The sequence below is a fragment of the Silurus aristotelis genome, assembly GCF_946808225.1.
Source record: "Silurus aristotelis genome assembly, chromosome: 19".
NCBI lineage: Eukaryota > Metazoa > Chordata > Actinopteri > Siluriformes > Siluridae > Silurus > Silurus aristotelis.
In genome coordinates this window covers 10,268,971-10,281,491 of record NC_139592.1, presented here as the reverse complement: position 1 = coordinate 10,281,491, position 12,521 = coordinate 10,268,971, and the positions used below count along the sequence as shown (strand labels likewise).

The 12,521-nt window shown below is 35.5% G+C and overlaps 1 protein-coding gene across 9 annotated transcripts in view; it reads right to left on the bottom strand.

The window, feature by feature from the left end:
- kcnab2b (potassium voltage-gated channel subfamily A regulatory beta subunit 2b) overlaps positions 1-12,521 on the bottom strand; it is a 71,138-nt gene that overhangs the window by 22,678 nt on the left and 35,939 nt on the right. For all 9 annotated transcript variants that reach the window (XM_083569973.1, XM_083569974.1, XM_083569975.1 and 6 more), the window contains 3 exons: positions 1,119-1,162; positions 893-930; positions 146-225 (listed from right to left, as the gene is read on the bottom strand). In XM_083569973.1, the coding sequence (XP_083426099.1) occupies positions 146-225; positions 893-930; positions 1,119-1,162 (162 nt within the window). The remainder of the gene's footprint in view (positions 1-145; positions 226-892; positions 931-1,118; positions 1,163-12,521) is intronic.

The following is a 12,521-nucleotide window of genomic DNA, read 5'->3' as shown; positions in this document are numbered from 1 at the left end:
TATATAATGATACACTTAACTAATGTGCTGATGAAAGCACATCAGCATTGAAGAAGAAAGAGTTCAGCAAGCCTTCTACTGAAATTACAGCATGTGAGATTTTCTGCCTGACAGAAGAGTAGTGAGTGATGAAGAAATCACTCACTTGCCCGCAGCATACACCTCAGCTGTGTCAAACAGGTTGATCCCATTTTCATATGCCAATGTCATTAACTGCTCGGCTATCTGGAAAAAGCAGAGATAAAAGAAAATAGAATAGATAAAATCCTCAGCAGAATGAAGAGAGACAACCATACAAAAGAACTTCACGGAAGTGCATAATTAAAGCATTATGGGAAGTCCTTCAAGGTCAAATTAACACACAGTAGAGCACATGTACATGTATAGAGTTTACAATTCACTGCAACATTACCATTAGTAATTGATTATTTGCTATAACACCCCAAAATAATAGTCATTATTTTTATTTCACCTTATTATTATGATGGCTAAATGACATGGGCACAAATTGTCATTTTATTACTGCAAACTGAGAGCATGAACGATATATTGAGTTTATTGAAATGAAGTAATGAAGTATATTGTGCACATAAATTAGCTCACATTCATGTCTCAGATTCATATTTAATAAAATTTACTGCACAGTTTGCTCAATTTATTAATAATTCTTCTTATTTATAATTCTCTCTGCATTTTTACTGTGTGTTGATTTCATGCTGTTTTGAAGATGATAGTACAATTTTGTGGCTTTATAATGGTCAAAGAAAGAACGTGAATGTTTATCTACTCCCATTATAAATATAGATAAATATCTCAAATTTTATCTTAAGTTGCCAACTTAACAGTGTCTAGTGTACAATAAAGAATAATGATCATAAGAATTATACAATACCTCATCTGTGATTTGACCTCCAAAAGTTACCCATGTGCCTGCAATAATCCAACATACTGTTTACAAGCAGGTTTTATAGTATTCAAGCTTTATGCACAATGGCTGGATTTCTTCCTATTGAATATTACTTTAAAACATCTTCATGCAACAATTTACAAAAGCATTGATGAAAGACCTAGAACAGTACTAATATCTATCAGAAACAGTTCATAAGCACTGTACCTACCCAGCCCTAGACATGACACTCGTAAGCCAGACTTTCCCAGGTTTCTGAAAACAGACAGGAACCATTTAAATCCTTCATACCAAATCACATATCAGTACTATAACTATAGTTAATTGCAGTGATTACAGGCAAAAAGGCAAAAGGGTTAAATGAGTGTGTCAACACCTCAGTCAGAGTCCTTAGTTGGATCTTGAATTTAGTTTTTTCTCTGGATCGTTTTTATGGGTTACATTTCTATGGTTTTGCCCCAGCTTTCAAAAATATATAGGTGAACTGACTACTCTAAATTTACCCCCAGATGTGATCGGTGCATTGTGATGGACTGATCCTTTTTTCCAGATTGTATTTCTAAATCATGCCCAGTGTGCCTAGTAGAGGATTTACCATAACACTGACCAGAATAAAGAAATTACTCAAGATAAATAAAAATGAATGAAGTATGGTCTTTCAACAAATAAAGACATTGTGAAAACTGCACCGCATGATAAGCGCATGTTATAAAAACAGAATTCACAATGTCATCTGTAACAGGGGGCCTATAGCAGTTAAAATAATGATTTGAGTTGTCTGATCTCTTAACTTTCTGGATAATGTCTATAAAGTTAAAGCAACTTTTCTGAACACATATAAGGTACAGATTATGCCAAATTCAGGTATAGCTAGAGTCAGAGTCCTTCATTGAATCTAGCCTGGATACAAAGTTCTTTTTTTCCAATCAGTGCTTCTGCTGACTCTTTTGTTTAGCATCCTCTGAGATTGTATCAAGCCAAGGTTATATACTGTAGCTTACAAATTGCCATGTGACTACACCGCCAAGGGTGAAGAAACAGCTACAAAACGCTTTTATTACTAGTACTTTGATTCAGGGTGCTATACCTCCACATATGGAAGATAAATCTGATTAACCTTCACAGCCTAAGGGTCTAATAAAAGATAAACAGTGCTAAAAACACTTTAGAGCATTTTGGACTGGGCACAATAACAAATGTGGGTTTGACATTAAAAGATTGTTTCATAAAGATACCTTTAAAGGATATCATTTTTGTGCAATCTTCATTATGCGATCAATAATAAATTGCACAACACTATTAGGTCATACAGATGAAATAACAGTAGTGAATTTGAGCAGACCGCAGCATACCCACACTAACCGCATCTGAAGTACACATTACTTAATTGTTACAAATTGAAATGTCACAAGTGCAACATTCATTGACCAAGTGTACAAATGTCAAGCACAAAAAAATAAGCACCATTACATCAAATAACAGTAAATTAGCACAACCCTAATTAAAAAAAAATGTTGAAATTGACACTGTGTAAAAATAAATGCATATTTTATTCACAATACAAAATAAGAAATATATCAAATGTTTACACTGGGGAAATGTAAAATTTTAAGGAAAAACTATTTTGAATTTGATGACTGCAACACGTCTCAAAAAATTTGGGAAACAAAACTCTTTAAAAAAGGAATAACAACAATACTTATATACTGTAAATACTTAAATAGTGTATCTAAGAGAGGCAGAATCTCTCAGAATTAAAGATGGGCAAACCAATCTTTGAAATACTGTGTTTACAATTTGTGGGACAAAGTCACATCAATGTTCCTTAACACAAAATTGCAAAACAATATCTTAATTGTTTCAATTGAATATATCATCATACACAGTACAAAATATCATCAACAATTTTGAAGAATCTGAAGAAATCTATGTGAACAAGGGACAAGGGCAAAAATCAATATTGGATGGCTGTGATCTTCGGGCTCTACTTTCGGGACATCCTTTCTTGGCCAAATCTAATTTAAAACATACAGTCAGAATAAAATACTTCAAATCTAAATTGTAATATCTTTTTGGAAACCATGGACACCATGTCCTCTGGACTAAAGAGAAGCGGGACTGCAGAATTTGGCTTGTCATCAGCATTCAGTTCAAAAGGTCACATCTCTGATAGCATGGTTTAGCATGATAGCATGCATTAGTGCCTGTGGAACGGGCAACTTGCATATTTGGAAAGGCTTTATCAATGCTAAACAGGTTTATATGCAGGTTTTAGGGCAACAAATGCCTCCATTTTCAGGCAAGGCCTTGCATATTTGAGCAAGACAATGATAACTCCATACTTAATTTATTACAATAGCATGACTTTGTAGTAGAAGAGTCCGGGTGCTGAACTGACCTGCCTGCCGTCTAGAAATTTCAGCATTTGGTGCATCATGAAACAGAAAATACAACAAAGGACACCCAAAACAGTTAAGCAGCTAGAATCCTGTATCAGACACATACTGTATGGTACAACATTTCTCCTCAAAAACTACAGCAACTGGTCTCCTCAGTTCCTTAACCTTTTAAGACCAGTTTAGACCAGACAAATTTAAGATAAAAAAAAAAAAAGTTCCACTTAAAATGGTATATATTCTCAGTTAAAACAGTTGATATGTTTTTTATGTTTGTTCATTTGTTTTATCATAAATACAAGATGAATTTATGAGATTTGCATATTGTATTCTGTTTTTATTTACATTTTCAGTGTCTCAACATTTTGCAATTGTTATGTCAGAAGCATCTTCCATGTGTTTTGTAATCTATAAATTTAAAAAACATGAATGTACTCTTCAACAAATCAAAAAGTCAAAAGCTTGTGCAGAAGTAAGACAAACAAATGTTTTGCAACAATCTTGGTCTCCAGATCTAATCTGAAAAAGGAAGTGTGGCGAATAAAGAAACAAAAAAAATGTGTGAATTCACATGGATTACATAAGTGGAAGGTTGACCAGCATGCAAACCATTTTATTCCTGAATGCCCTGAAGAGAATGTACAGGGTAGCTAGAATTACAAAGATGAAAGACATAAAGACATCTTATCACCATACACCAAATATTTAATTCCTAATCAAATCAACTGATATTCACAAGATATTCATGTCTAGTAAACATGCTGTCAGGAATGTCATCTTGTACTGGCTCTATATGCAGAAGATCTACTTAAATCAAATTATAATCTAGCATGTGGGGCTAGAAGAGGAGTGATAAATTTTTAACTGCTTAGATGAGATACAGTTACTGGAATGAAGATCTGTTGAGAAGACCAGCTGCTGTATGGACTCAAACTGATGGGCATAGCCTGTTAACAATGCTATACAAAGCCTGGTGTTCACATTATACACTTGATCTGATAAACAACAGAAACAATAGCTCCAATAAACAACAAAAACAAATCCTGAACACTTTTGTGGCATATTACATTTTCCTGATCATTAGATTTTTATGAAATTTGACAGAATAAAAAAGGTGATATTGTGTTGTTCTCAACTGAAGACCTCATGCGTGTATACACATTAAATAGTTAAAAAAAAAAGTGATATCATAATATGACTATGAAAACATTTGAGAGATTTGTGTTCATGTTTGAGAAACGAGAATTGCACCAGTTTTGAATAGAGTAGACGGAGGTGTTGTCAGATTGCTGATGTATGAGCTAGTACTTCGTAGCACAGATGATAAAGACTTGGTAGCACAAATGCATAATAACTGGCCATGCAGAACATTTAGCATAATATGAAATTTTAGCTTTTCCTTTAGTTTGATCCAAATTTACTTTAAACGATGGTACTAGTTTATTTACTGTGCCATCCACATACAGCATACAATAATAAGGAGTGCTGTTTTTTTCAAGTGGGAAAATTTGATGCCAGAATACCTTGAAATTCTAGAATGGTCCAACGCACATGGACATCTTTGGTCCCGTTTAATTATGAACGATAGCAAATAGAGTATCACTTCAAGCAGACTCTGTAGTATCAGTTGCTTCTTCAGACTGGGTATTATTCATGCAGAAAAAAAATAAAACCCTGATTTATAATAAAGTGCATAATATATTTCAGTGAATTCTGACATGCCATGAAAATGTATTGTGTTTCCTAGAGAAATGTTCAGGGTTGACGGATTTATTACTACTTTTTTGACAATATTTTTCTGAGATGTTAAAGAAGGCTATTTGACTGTGAAAGGAGGAAAAACTAGCTTTTACAAAAATCTAAGGTTAATTAAGAACTTATTGTCACTATAACACTATTACAATTAATGTGAAATAACTGTAACATAAATCACCAAGAAAGATAGCAAAATGATGTAAGGAAAATAAAAGCCCTAAAAATCTATTTTCTGGCTAAAAATTATAACTTTTCCCTTGTTGGTTAGGTAAAAAAAAAATATTGTACAGGTGCAGTTTGGTAAGCATCTTTTAAATTCTGCAAATAGAGGTACAAAATAGAATCCCTGTACCCTGGAATATATTAGTACTTGCACATCAATCAAGGATATAACAGCATATCATGGGCTGATTGTCATGTGATATGTTTTTTTAATATTCACATAAACACAAACATATGCTAGTGTATCAGATGGCTGATCTAAATTGTGATAATACCATTGTCATACAACCTTATAATATATCAGTCCTCTTATCTAAGTCACAGAAAATAATCAGAGGGTCCCTAATATCAGTAGTAGATTGACATGTTCATAAATTATCCAAACATTAATGAGCTATCATCGTCATGGAAAGTTCTGTTACTGCTCTCCATTACCAGCCTATTCATGCTTGGCCAAAGAAGGCTGTCTGCTTTGTTCAGGGTCATGTCTGATTACAGTAGGTGGTGATGAACGGCCAGTGAATCATAGAGATTCACATTATCCACAAACATAAACAAAATTATTTCATGCATACATGGCACCTTGTACACATCAATCCACTGTAACCTTAGGATAAACTAGATCCTCATGTTACTGTAAACAGCTAACAGAAACCAACACATCATAAATCTGCATGGAGCCTCAAAATAGCCATAAAGACTGACACAAATGCTAAAATCGGCTGATAGTAAATAACAATTCAAATAGCGTTCAGTGTCTGAGCAGAAATGGGAGAATGGCTGCGCAATCTGAAAATATAGGCACTTTGTCTATAGAGAGAGTCTTAGTATGACTGATCTGTAATGTTTTTCACTACTACCATAATGTGAGACATTATACTGTACAAACTAATCTACAACTTATATTATCAATAATTCACTGAGATTATGATGCCCTCCTGCATGCTTGCTTGGTCCATTAACCTTTACAGTATTGCTCACTTGTGTAATGCTAGTAAACAGTTCAAAGATCCATTTACATGTAGCTGTTTAAACATTATCACTACCATTTAAATGTTTTAGAGTTCTGAGCAGAACTACAGAGCTACTCTTTTGCATAATGAGAGCTGCATCTAACATTTCACACTTACACAGGAACTAATTCAACTAATAAAAAATAAATAAATCAAGTTATTTGTCTGAATGCATGATTTTTTTTTTTACACAACCTAGAAATGTCGTTTTGGTAGTGAATCTAAAAACTCACTCAGGCATATTTAAAATCATTGAAAGTGTATTAAAATATAGTAATAATATTTAATTACTCTGCATATCAAGCTTTTCCTAGTGTACTCTTTATATGAACTATGTATGGTAAATTCTATATACGATAAAGGCTTTATAAACATAACATACAACTGGAAATGATCGGAGTATTTGTTAGATTGACAAAAAATCTACTTGATAATTTTAGGATTGTTGACCTTGTGCTTAATGGTAAATTAGTTGGATAGTGTCAAAATACACACATATATACACAAAAAATACTCTATCATTAGCAATGCCATCTACAGTACATTGTTCCCCAACATTGTCTCACGGCATTTCGTGATAGAGTCAGGAACTTTAATCTATGAAATCGTGTTCATGGACACGAATTTCCCTCTTTTTTTGAGGAGGATCATTGGTAATTCTAACAAAAATAGCAATGTTTTTTCCCCCAGTTTCATCAGAGAATAAGGCAGAATAAAATGGAGAAAAAAACGGTTAGGTAAGGGTTAGGGTTATACTGTAATAAATGTGTGTCTCTTTTTAATGCATTCTACTTAAATAACCGGGAGAATATATTTACTGTATTTTGACTGGAAAGAACCACTGACGATGGTTTATAATAGCGAGTAGCTTACTGACTATAATGTAATTGAAACAAGGATAAAATCTCATACTTCAATGTTAAGTAATAGTGCTTGAATATTAAAATAAATGAATAACAAGAGAAGAAAAACAATACCACATCTGTGGTATCCAATGGCAGAAAAAAAACTTTGCCAGAGGCACAAAAATGCTTCCTATTGAAATACATTATATAGAAAGTCGTACTCAGTGACACGAAAAAAAGAGAAAAAATCAATGAACATGAATCAATAGATTACATTTTTGACTATATCACAGAATGCTGTGAGAATTGTCTGTGTTGCCACAGAATCAAACGCTCTTGGTAGGTGGGCTGCTAGCCTGTTATGTAAAGCTGGCATCATCTAAGTTTTAGTTTCCCTCTCTCCATTTTTAAGCACTAACTAAGACCTGGAAATGAAGCTGGATTACTTCAGAGAATTTAGCAACACCAGCTGTTTTCTCCTACAGAGAAAAAACTGGCATTAACAAAGACAATCTAATAGAAGAGTTGGATATTATTCTTAGTCACTGAAATTCTACTGGTTCCTCTCTTTTTCTACTTTTAGAGTTCAAGTGCTCTTCAACTGCCCTTCTGAGACATGAGGGTTTGTTTAGAATTAACCACCAAGATCCTGATTAGTATGGATCTAAACTGGCATCCTCCACAGAAATGTTTCATCCTACCTGACCTCTTAACAAGCTTTGACATGATCAGTCACAAGATTTCATATTCCCTCTTTACAAATGATGGAATTATTGGCACAGTATTTACAGAATGTAGTCTTGGATGGATTAAGGTATACGTGGAACATACAGTCCACTGGTCTTCCAGGCTCAGTGCCTGGTCCTGTTCTTTCTCTGAACCTGCTCTCTCAGTGAGTAAACAACCTCACATAGATTTTCATGTCACTTCTATGCTGATGATCATCACTGCTCATGCTCTTTTTTACACCCTAAGACATTTGTTTTTGCAGATATCTCAGCCTAAGTAGCTAGAGACTGAAAAGCACTCTTTTAAATTGCTCTGGATAAAACCATCTGGGAAATCTGTACCTGTAAATGTACATCTGCTTTATTAACCTTGTGTCCTATAATAATATGTTAACATTAATATGTTGTATGAAACATGCTATGTTAAAACATGGTATGTTGTATGAAACATGCTCTAGTAGAGGATTTATTCTACATACAAACATTGCAATATGACTGTCCTATTTGATGGACTAGAAAAACAAAGTAATTAAATTTTGTCCTCAAGGCCAGCTCTACTGAAAGTCGGTTGGTGTCTAAATTGAACCCCAGCATGCAAAAACACAAAATACAACAGCATTGCAGATGGTTAAACACTGGAAAATTTTCTGGCACTCTTATGTTCTCTTAAGTCTGGGAGCACTCACCACAAAATCAATCAGCACTGCACCGCCAAAAAGCTAATAGGTCTCTGAGAGTGTTTAAATCTAATATTTAACCCGATTCCATTAACTGGATGTACTTTACAGATGAAGAAGTGGAGTTAAACATGTCATGCTCATGATCATGTGCATGGAGTTGTAAATATAGTGATGGAGGGATGTGCTAAGGGAGCTATTGTAATTTTAGTCACTTTCTTGCTTTATGCTTATAACATATCAATCAGATATGCAAAATACCCTAAAAACAGATTTGCTCTACTTTTTAACTGCCAGTGCCACACACTACTTAAACAGGTGTGACCAATATAATGGTGCAAATCTGTCTTCATCTTTTTACACCATTTTCCAAAATAATATCCCATCCTGCAAACTAATGTTAAACTGTTCATCACATACCCAGTCTGCTGATTTTGACTAAGCAGCCATCCAGCTAATAACTGGCCCTTTTCCCTCTGACATTCTTAACAGAGAAGAACTCTACCGTACCACACCTACATGCCGATGAGTCTTACATTGCCGTACTACATATATTGGAATTCAGTTTGATTTCATTTGAATATCTTTAACAACCACAAAGTAGCTTTAAAGAAATACCTAAACTCTAGATAATACATTTAAAATATATACTGTACATTTTTCGACAGATAGATCACTTTATTCATCCAAGACGGAAATTCACCATAAATTAATAATAATAATAATAATAATAATATTAATAATAATAATAATTACTATAATATTATTATTATTATAAAAATGATAGAATAATAATTGAATAATACTAAGCAAGCCAGAGGTGCCAAGGGAAAGAAAAACTGAGGAAGATATTGAGAGGACCTTAAAAGTGAATGTTTCCTCAGCTAAGTAACAATGTAAAGTGTAACATGAATTATTTTCTACAACTGTATTTCATATAGTCTGCAGCTATCTTATGGTGAACTTTATGCGATTCGTGTGGAGCCATCCTTGGCAACAGTGAATTGACAAAAACTCCAAAAAGAGGTAGGGCATAAGAATAGCTCCCATCAGTTACCTACAATAATATGCCACCCCAGAAACTGTCTATCCTCTGTTTTAGTTTAGGGCCATTGGCAGGTCACAACTGCTCCTGTGAAATCTCAGATAAGGTAGCCTCAAGAACATTTCAACTCACAACAATCTGCATATATCATAGCCAGTAATTACTATAAATTATTTTATAGTCATCATCAGTGACCATGGACCATCAAAAAGTTTTTTTATATTCTGAAATAAAAACCAAGAGAAACTGGTTAGAGAGGAATTGGGGACTATCCACACATAACTAAATTTTCCCATCTTGTTCGGGTGCAAATACAGTGGGATCTTCCATAGCTCTGTTATTCTCATCATTCAGCATTTTTACACTATGATATTAAACATTTACATAGATATTAAACATTTACAAAATGTTTAATATCTAAAAATCTTAACATTTGTACAGATAGCACTGGAAATAAAAAAATGCAGAAATCTTATGTCCTTACTAGTTCTAGTCCAAAGAAATCTGTAGCTATTTATGCTTGGCACTGCCTGTAAACTTTAATTGTAAGTAAATGTGACAGAATGCTTCAAAGGATAAATGGTTTTCTGTTTCAGTGATTATTCTAAATATGTTTTCTCTCTGGCACTGTGAAAGATGTTTGCTTCCATCTCTGCAATTGTGATGTTTGGCTAAATCTTGTGAATCGAAGCAGAGACTAGGAAATGATAACTATAAGTAACCCTAGATATTTGATAACAGCTGTTACAGGACCTCAGAACATTTCTGCTCCTTGTTCGTGAATAGCACTGCATCTTCACAGTGTCATATTGCACAGTGGTCCAATATCATATCTGATCTGGTTTACAGATATGCACCAAATACATTTACATCCACTTTAAAAGGATTACTGTTATAGCATCTGATTCTCAGAGGTGCAGGTTCAAATGTTTTCTTTTTTTAATCTGATGTAAATGTAATAGTTTATTTAAAACAAGTGATTTATATTCAAGTAAATACTGCATGCTGTAGTGCAATATATATATATATATATATATATATATATATATATATATATATATATATATATATATATATATATATATATATATATATATATATTTTTTTTTTTTTTTAATTTATTAGAATTAATCTTCTTTAATGCAATCTATACCAAAGGTCCCCTGGTGGTCTAGTGGTTAAGATGCAGCGCTCCCACGGCTGCGACCCGGGTTCGATTCCCGGTCAGGGAACCATCCCCAGCCACTCTTAGTGCCGGTCCCAAGCCCGGATAAATTGGGGAGGGTTGCGTTAGGAAGGGCATCCAGCGTAAAACATGTGCCAAATCAAACGTGCGGAGGATCCGCTGTGGCGACCCCTAACGGGAGAAGCCGAAAAGAAAGTTTTTAATGCAATCTATACCAAACGGCTTATAGAGTGAACTCATGGGCAAGTCCTTTGAAGACCTAAATGACAAATAGGACATCCTACAGCCTTACAGGGAATGTTTAACAAATGCCTTCAAAACACAAAGTTCTCCATTTGGGGAGCATCTTGTGTTTAAGTATTTTAATTGGTTTGTTTGTAAATTTAAATTTGAGCTGAATTAACTACACATAACATAATTCTAACAGCTTTCATAAAAATCTATCTAATAGAACAAAATGTGATCAGATAACTTGGTTTCCTTTTGGGAACGCTTCTGTGTGACCACGCTCTAAATCACGTGTGTAATCTGTCCAAAGGAACGGCCCAATGTCACTGGCGGGGTGACGTCACAAACAGGAAGTTATAAGATGGCGCTAGCTTCTCTTTTTTCCCAGAAGCGCTCTGTGTGTGTCTGTGCTACAAAAGGTAAGGTGCGGGTAAAATATTAATTTTGTAATAAATGGATAGCAAGCAATCGTTCCAGCTGTGCGTTCCTCCTTGCACAGTTTGTGTGTTGCTTGCTTGGGAGCAGAGGATGCTCAATCGGCTCTCGAGGGAGCCGGCTGCTTACGTTGCTACCACATGCCTATGCAGATGCTTCGCTCACGTAGGGTGCTCTTCAAAGAGTTCTGGCTCCTCGTGGTTCTGGCCCCAGTTCCACCGAGGCGAAACGAAGCGGTGACTGAGGTCAAGGGGCTCACAGTCGCTCTCTTCCAGGGTTCAAAAGCATGCCTTTCAGCAGTTTCTTCCCCCTGTGAGGAGAGTACTGTGCTTCATCTTTCTTTATCCGAGAAGGGAGAGGGTATGGACGCCAGTGAAGTTCCTAAGGTTTGCTTTCGGGGCCGAAGCTAACAAATATCGGGTTCTTCCATTTGGCCTTGCACTTTCACAAAGTGTGTGGATGTGGCTTTGGCTCCACTCTGAGACTCCAGGGCATCTGCACACTCACTATATTTATGACTGTTGATATTAAATCCTTTAGAGCACCTGGCAACCCGGCATTAAGATGTTGTTCTTACCTATATGAAGGAATTGGAGCTAAGACTAAACACCAAGAAAAGTGTACTTTCTCTGGTACAGAGAACCACCTATTTAGGCATAGGGGCAGCTGTCTCCTGCACGAGTCTAATTTATCCTCACGGCCATCAAGAGAGAGAGAGAAGGCCAGCTACTCACAGTAAAGCAGTTTCAAAGACGTCTGGGCCTGATGGCAACTGCATCCAATGTGATGCCACTTGGCCCCCTATACATGCGACCCCTACAGTGGTGGCTCAGAAACATAGGCTTCTCCCAAAAGGGCAACCCACTCCGCACAATCAAGGCGAGCCTTACAGGGTTTAGACATGCGGAGAGATTCAGAGTCCCTGTTACAGAGCCCCCGCTCCACCCAAGGTCTATGGACAGAGCTCTATCTCTCATGGCACAACTGCCTGGCCGTTCTTCTAGCGTCGAAGCATTTCCTCACAGACCTAAGGGGCCATCATGTGCTGGTCCATACGGATAACACATTGCTGGTCTTTTACATC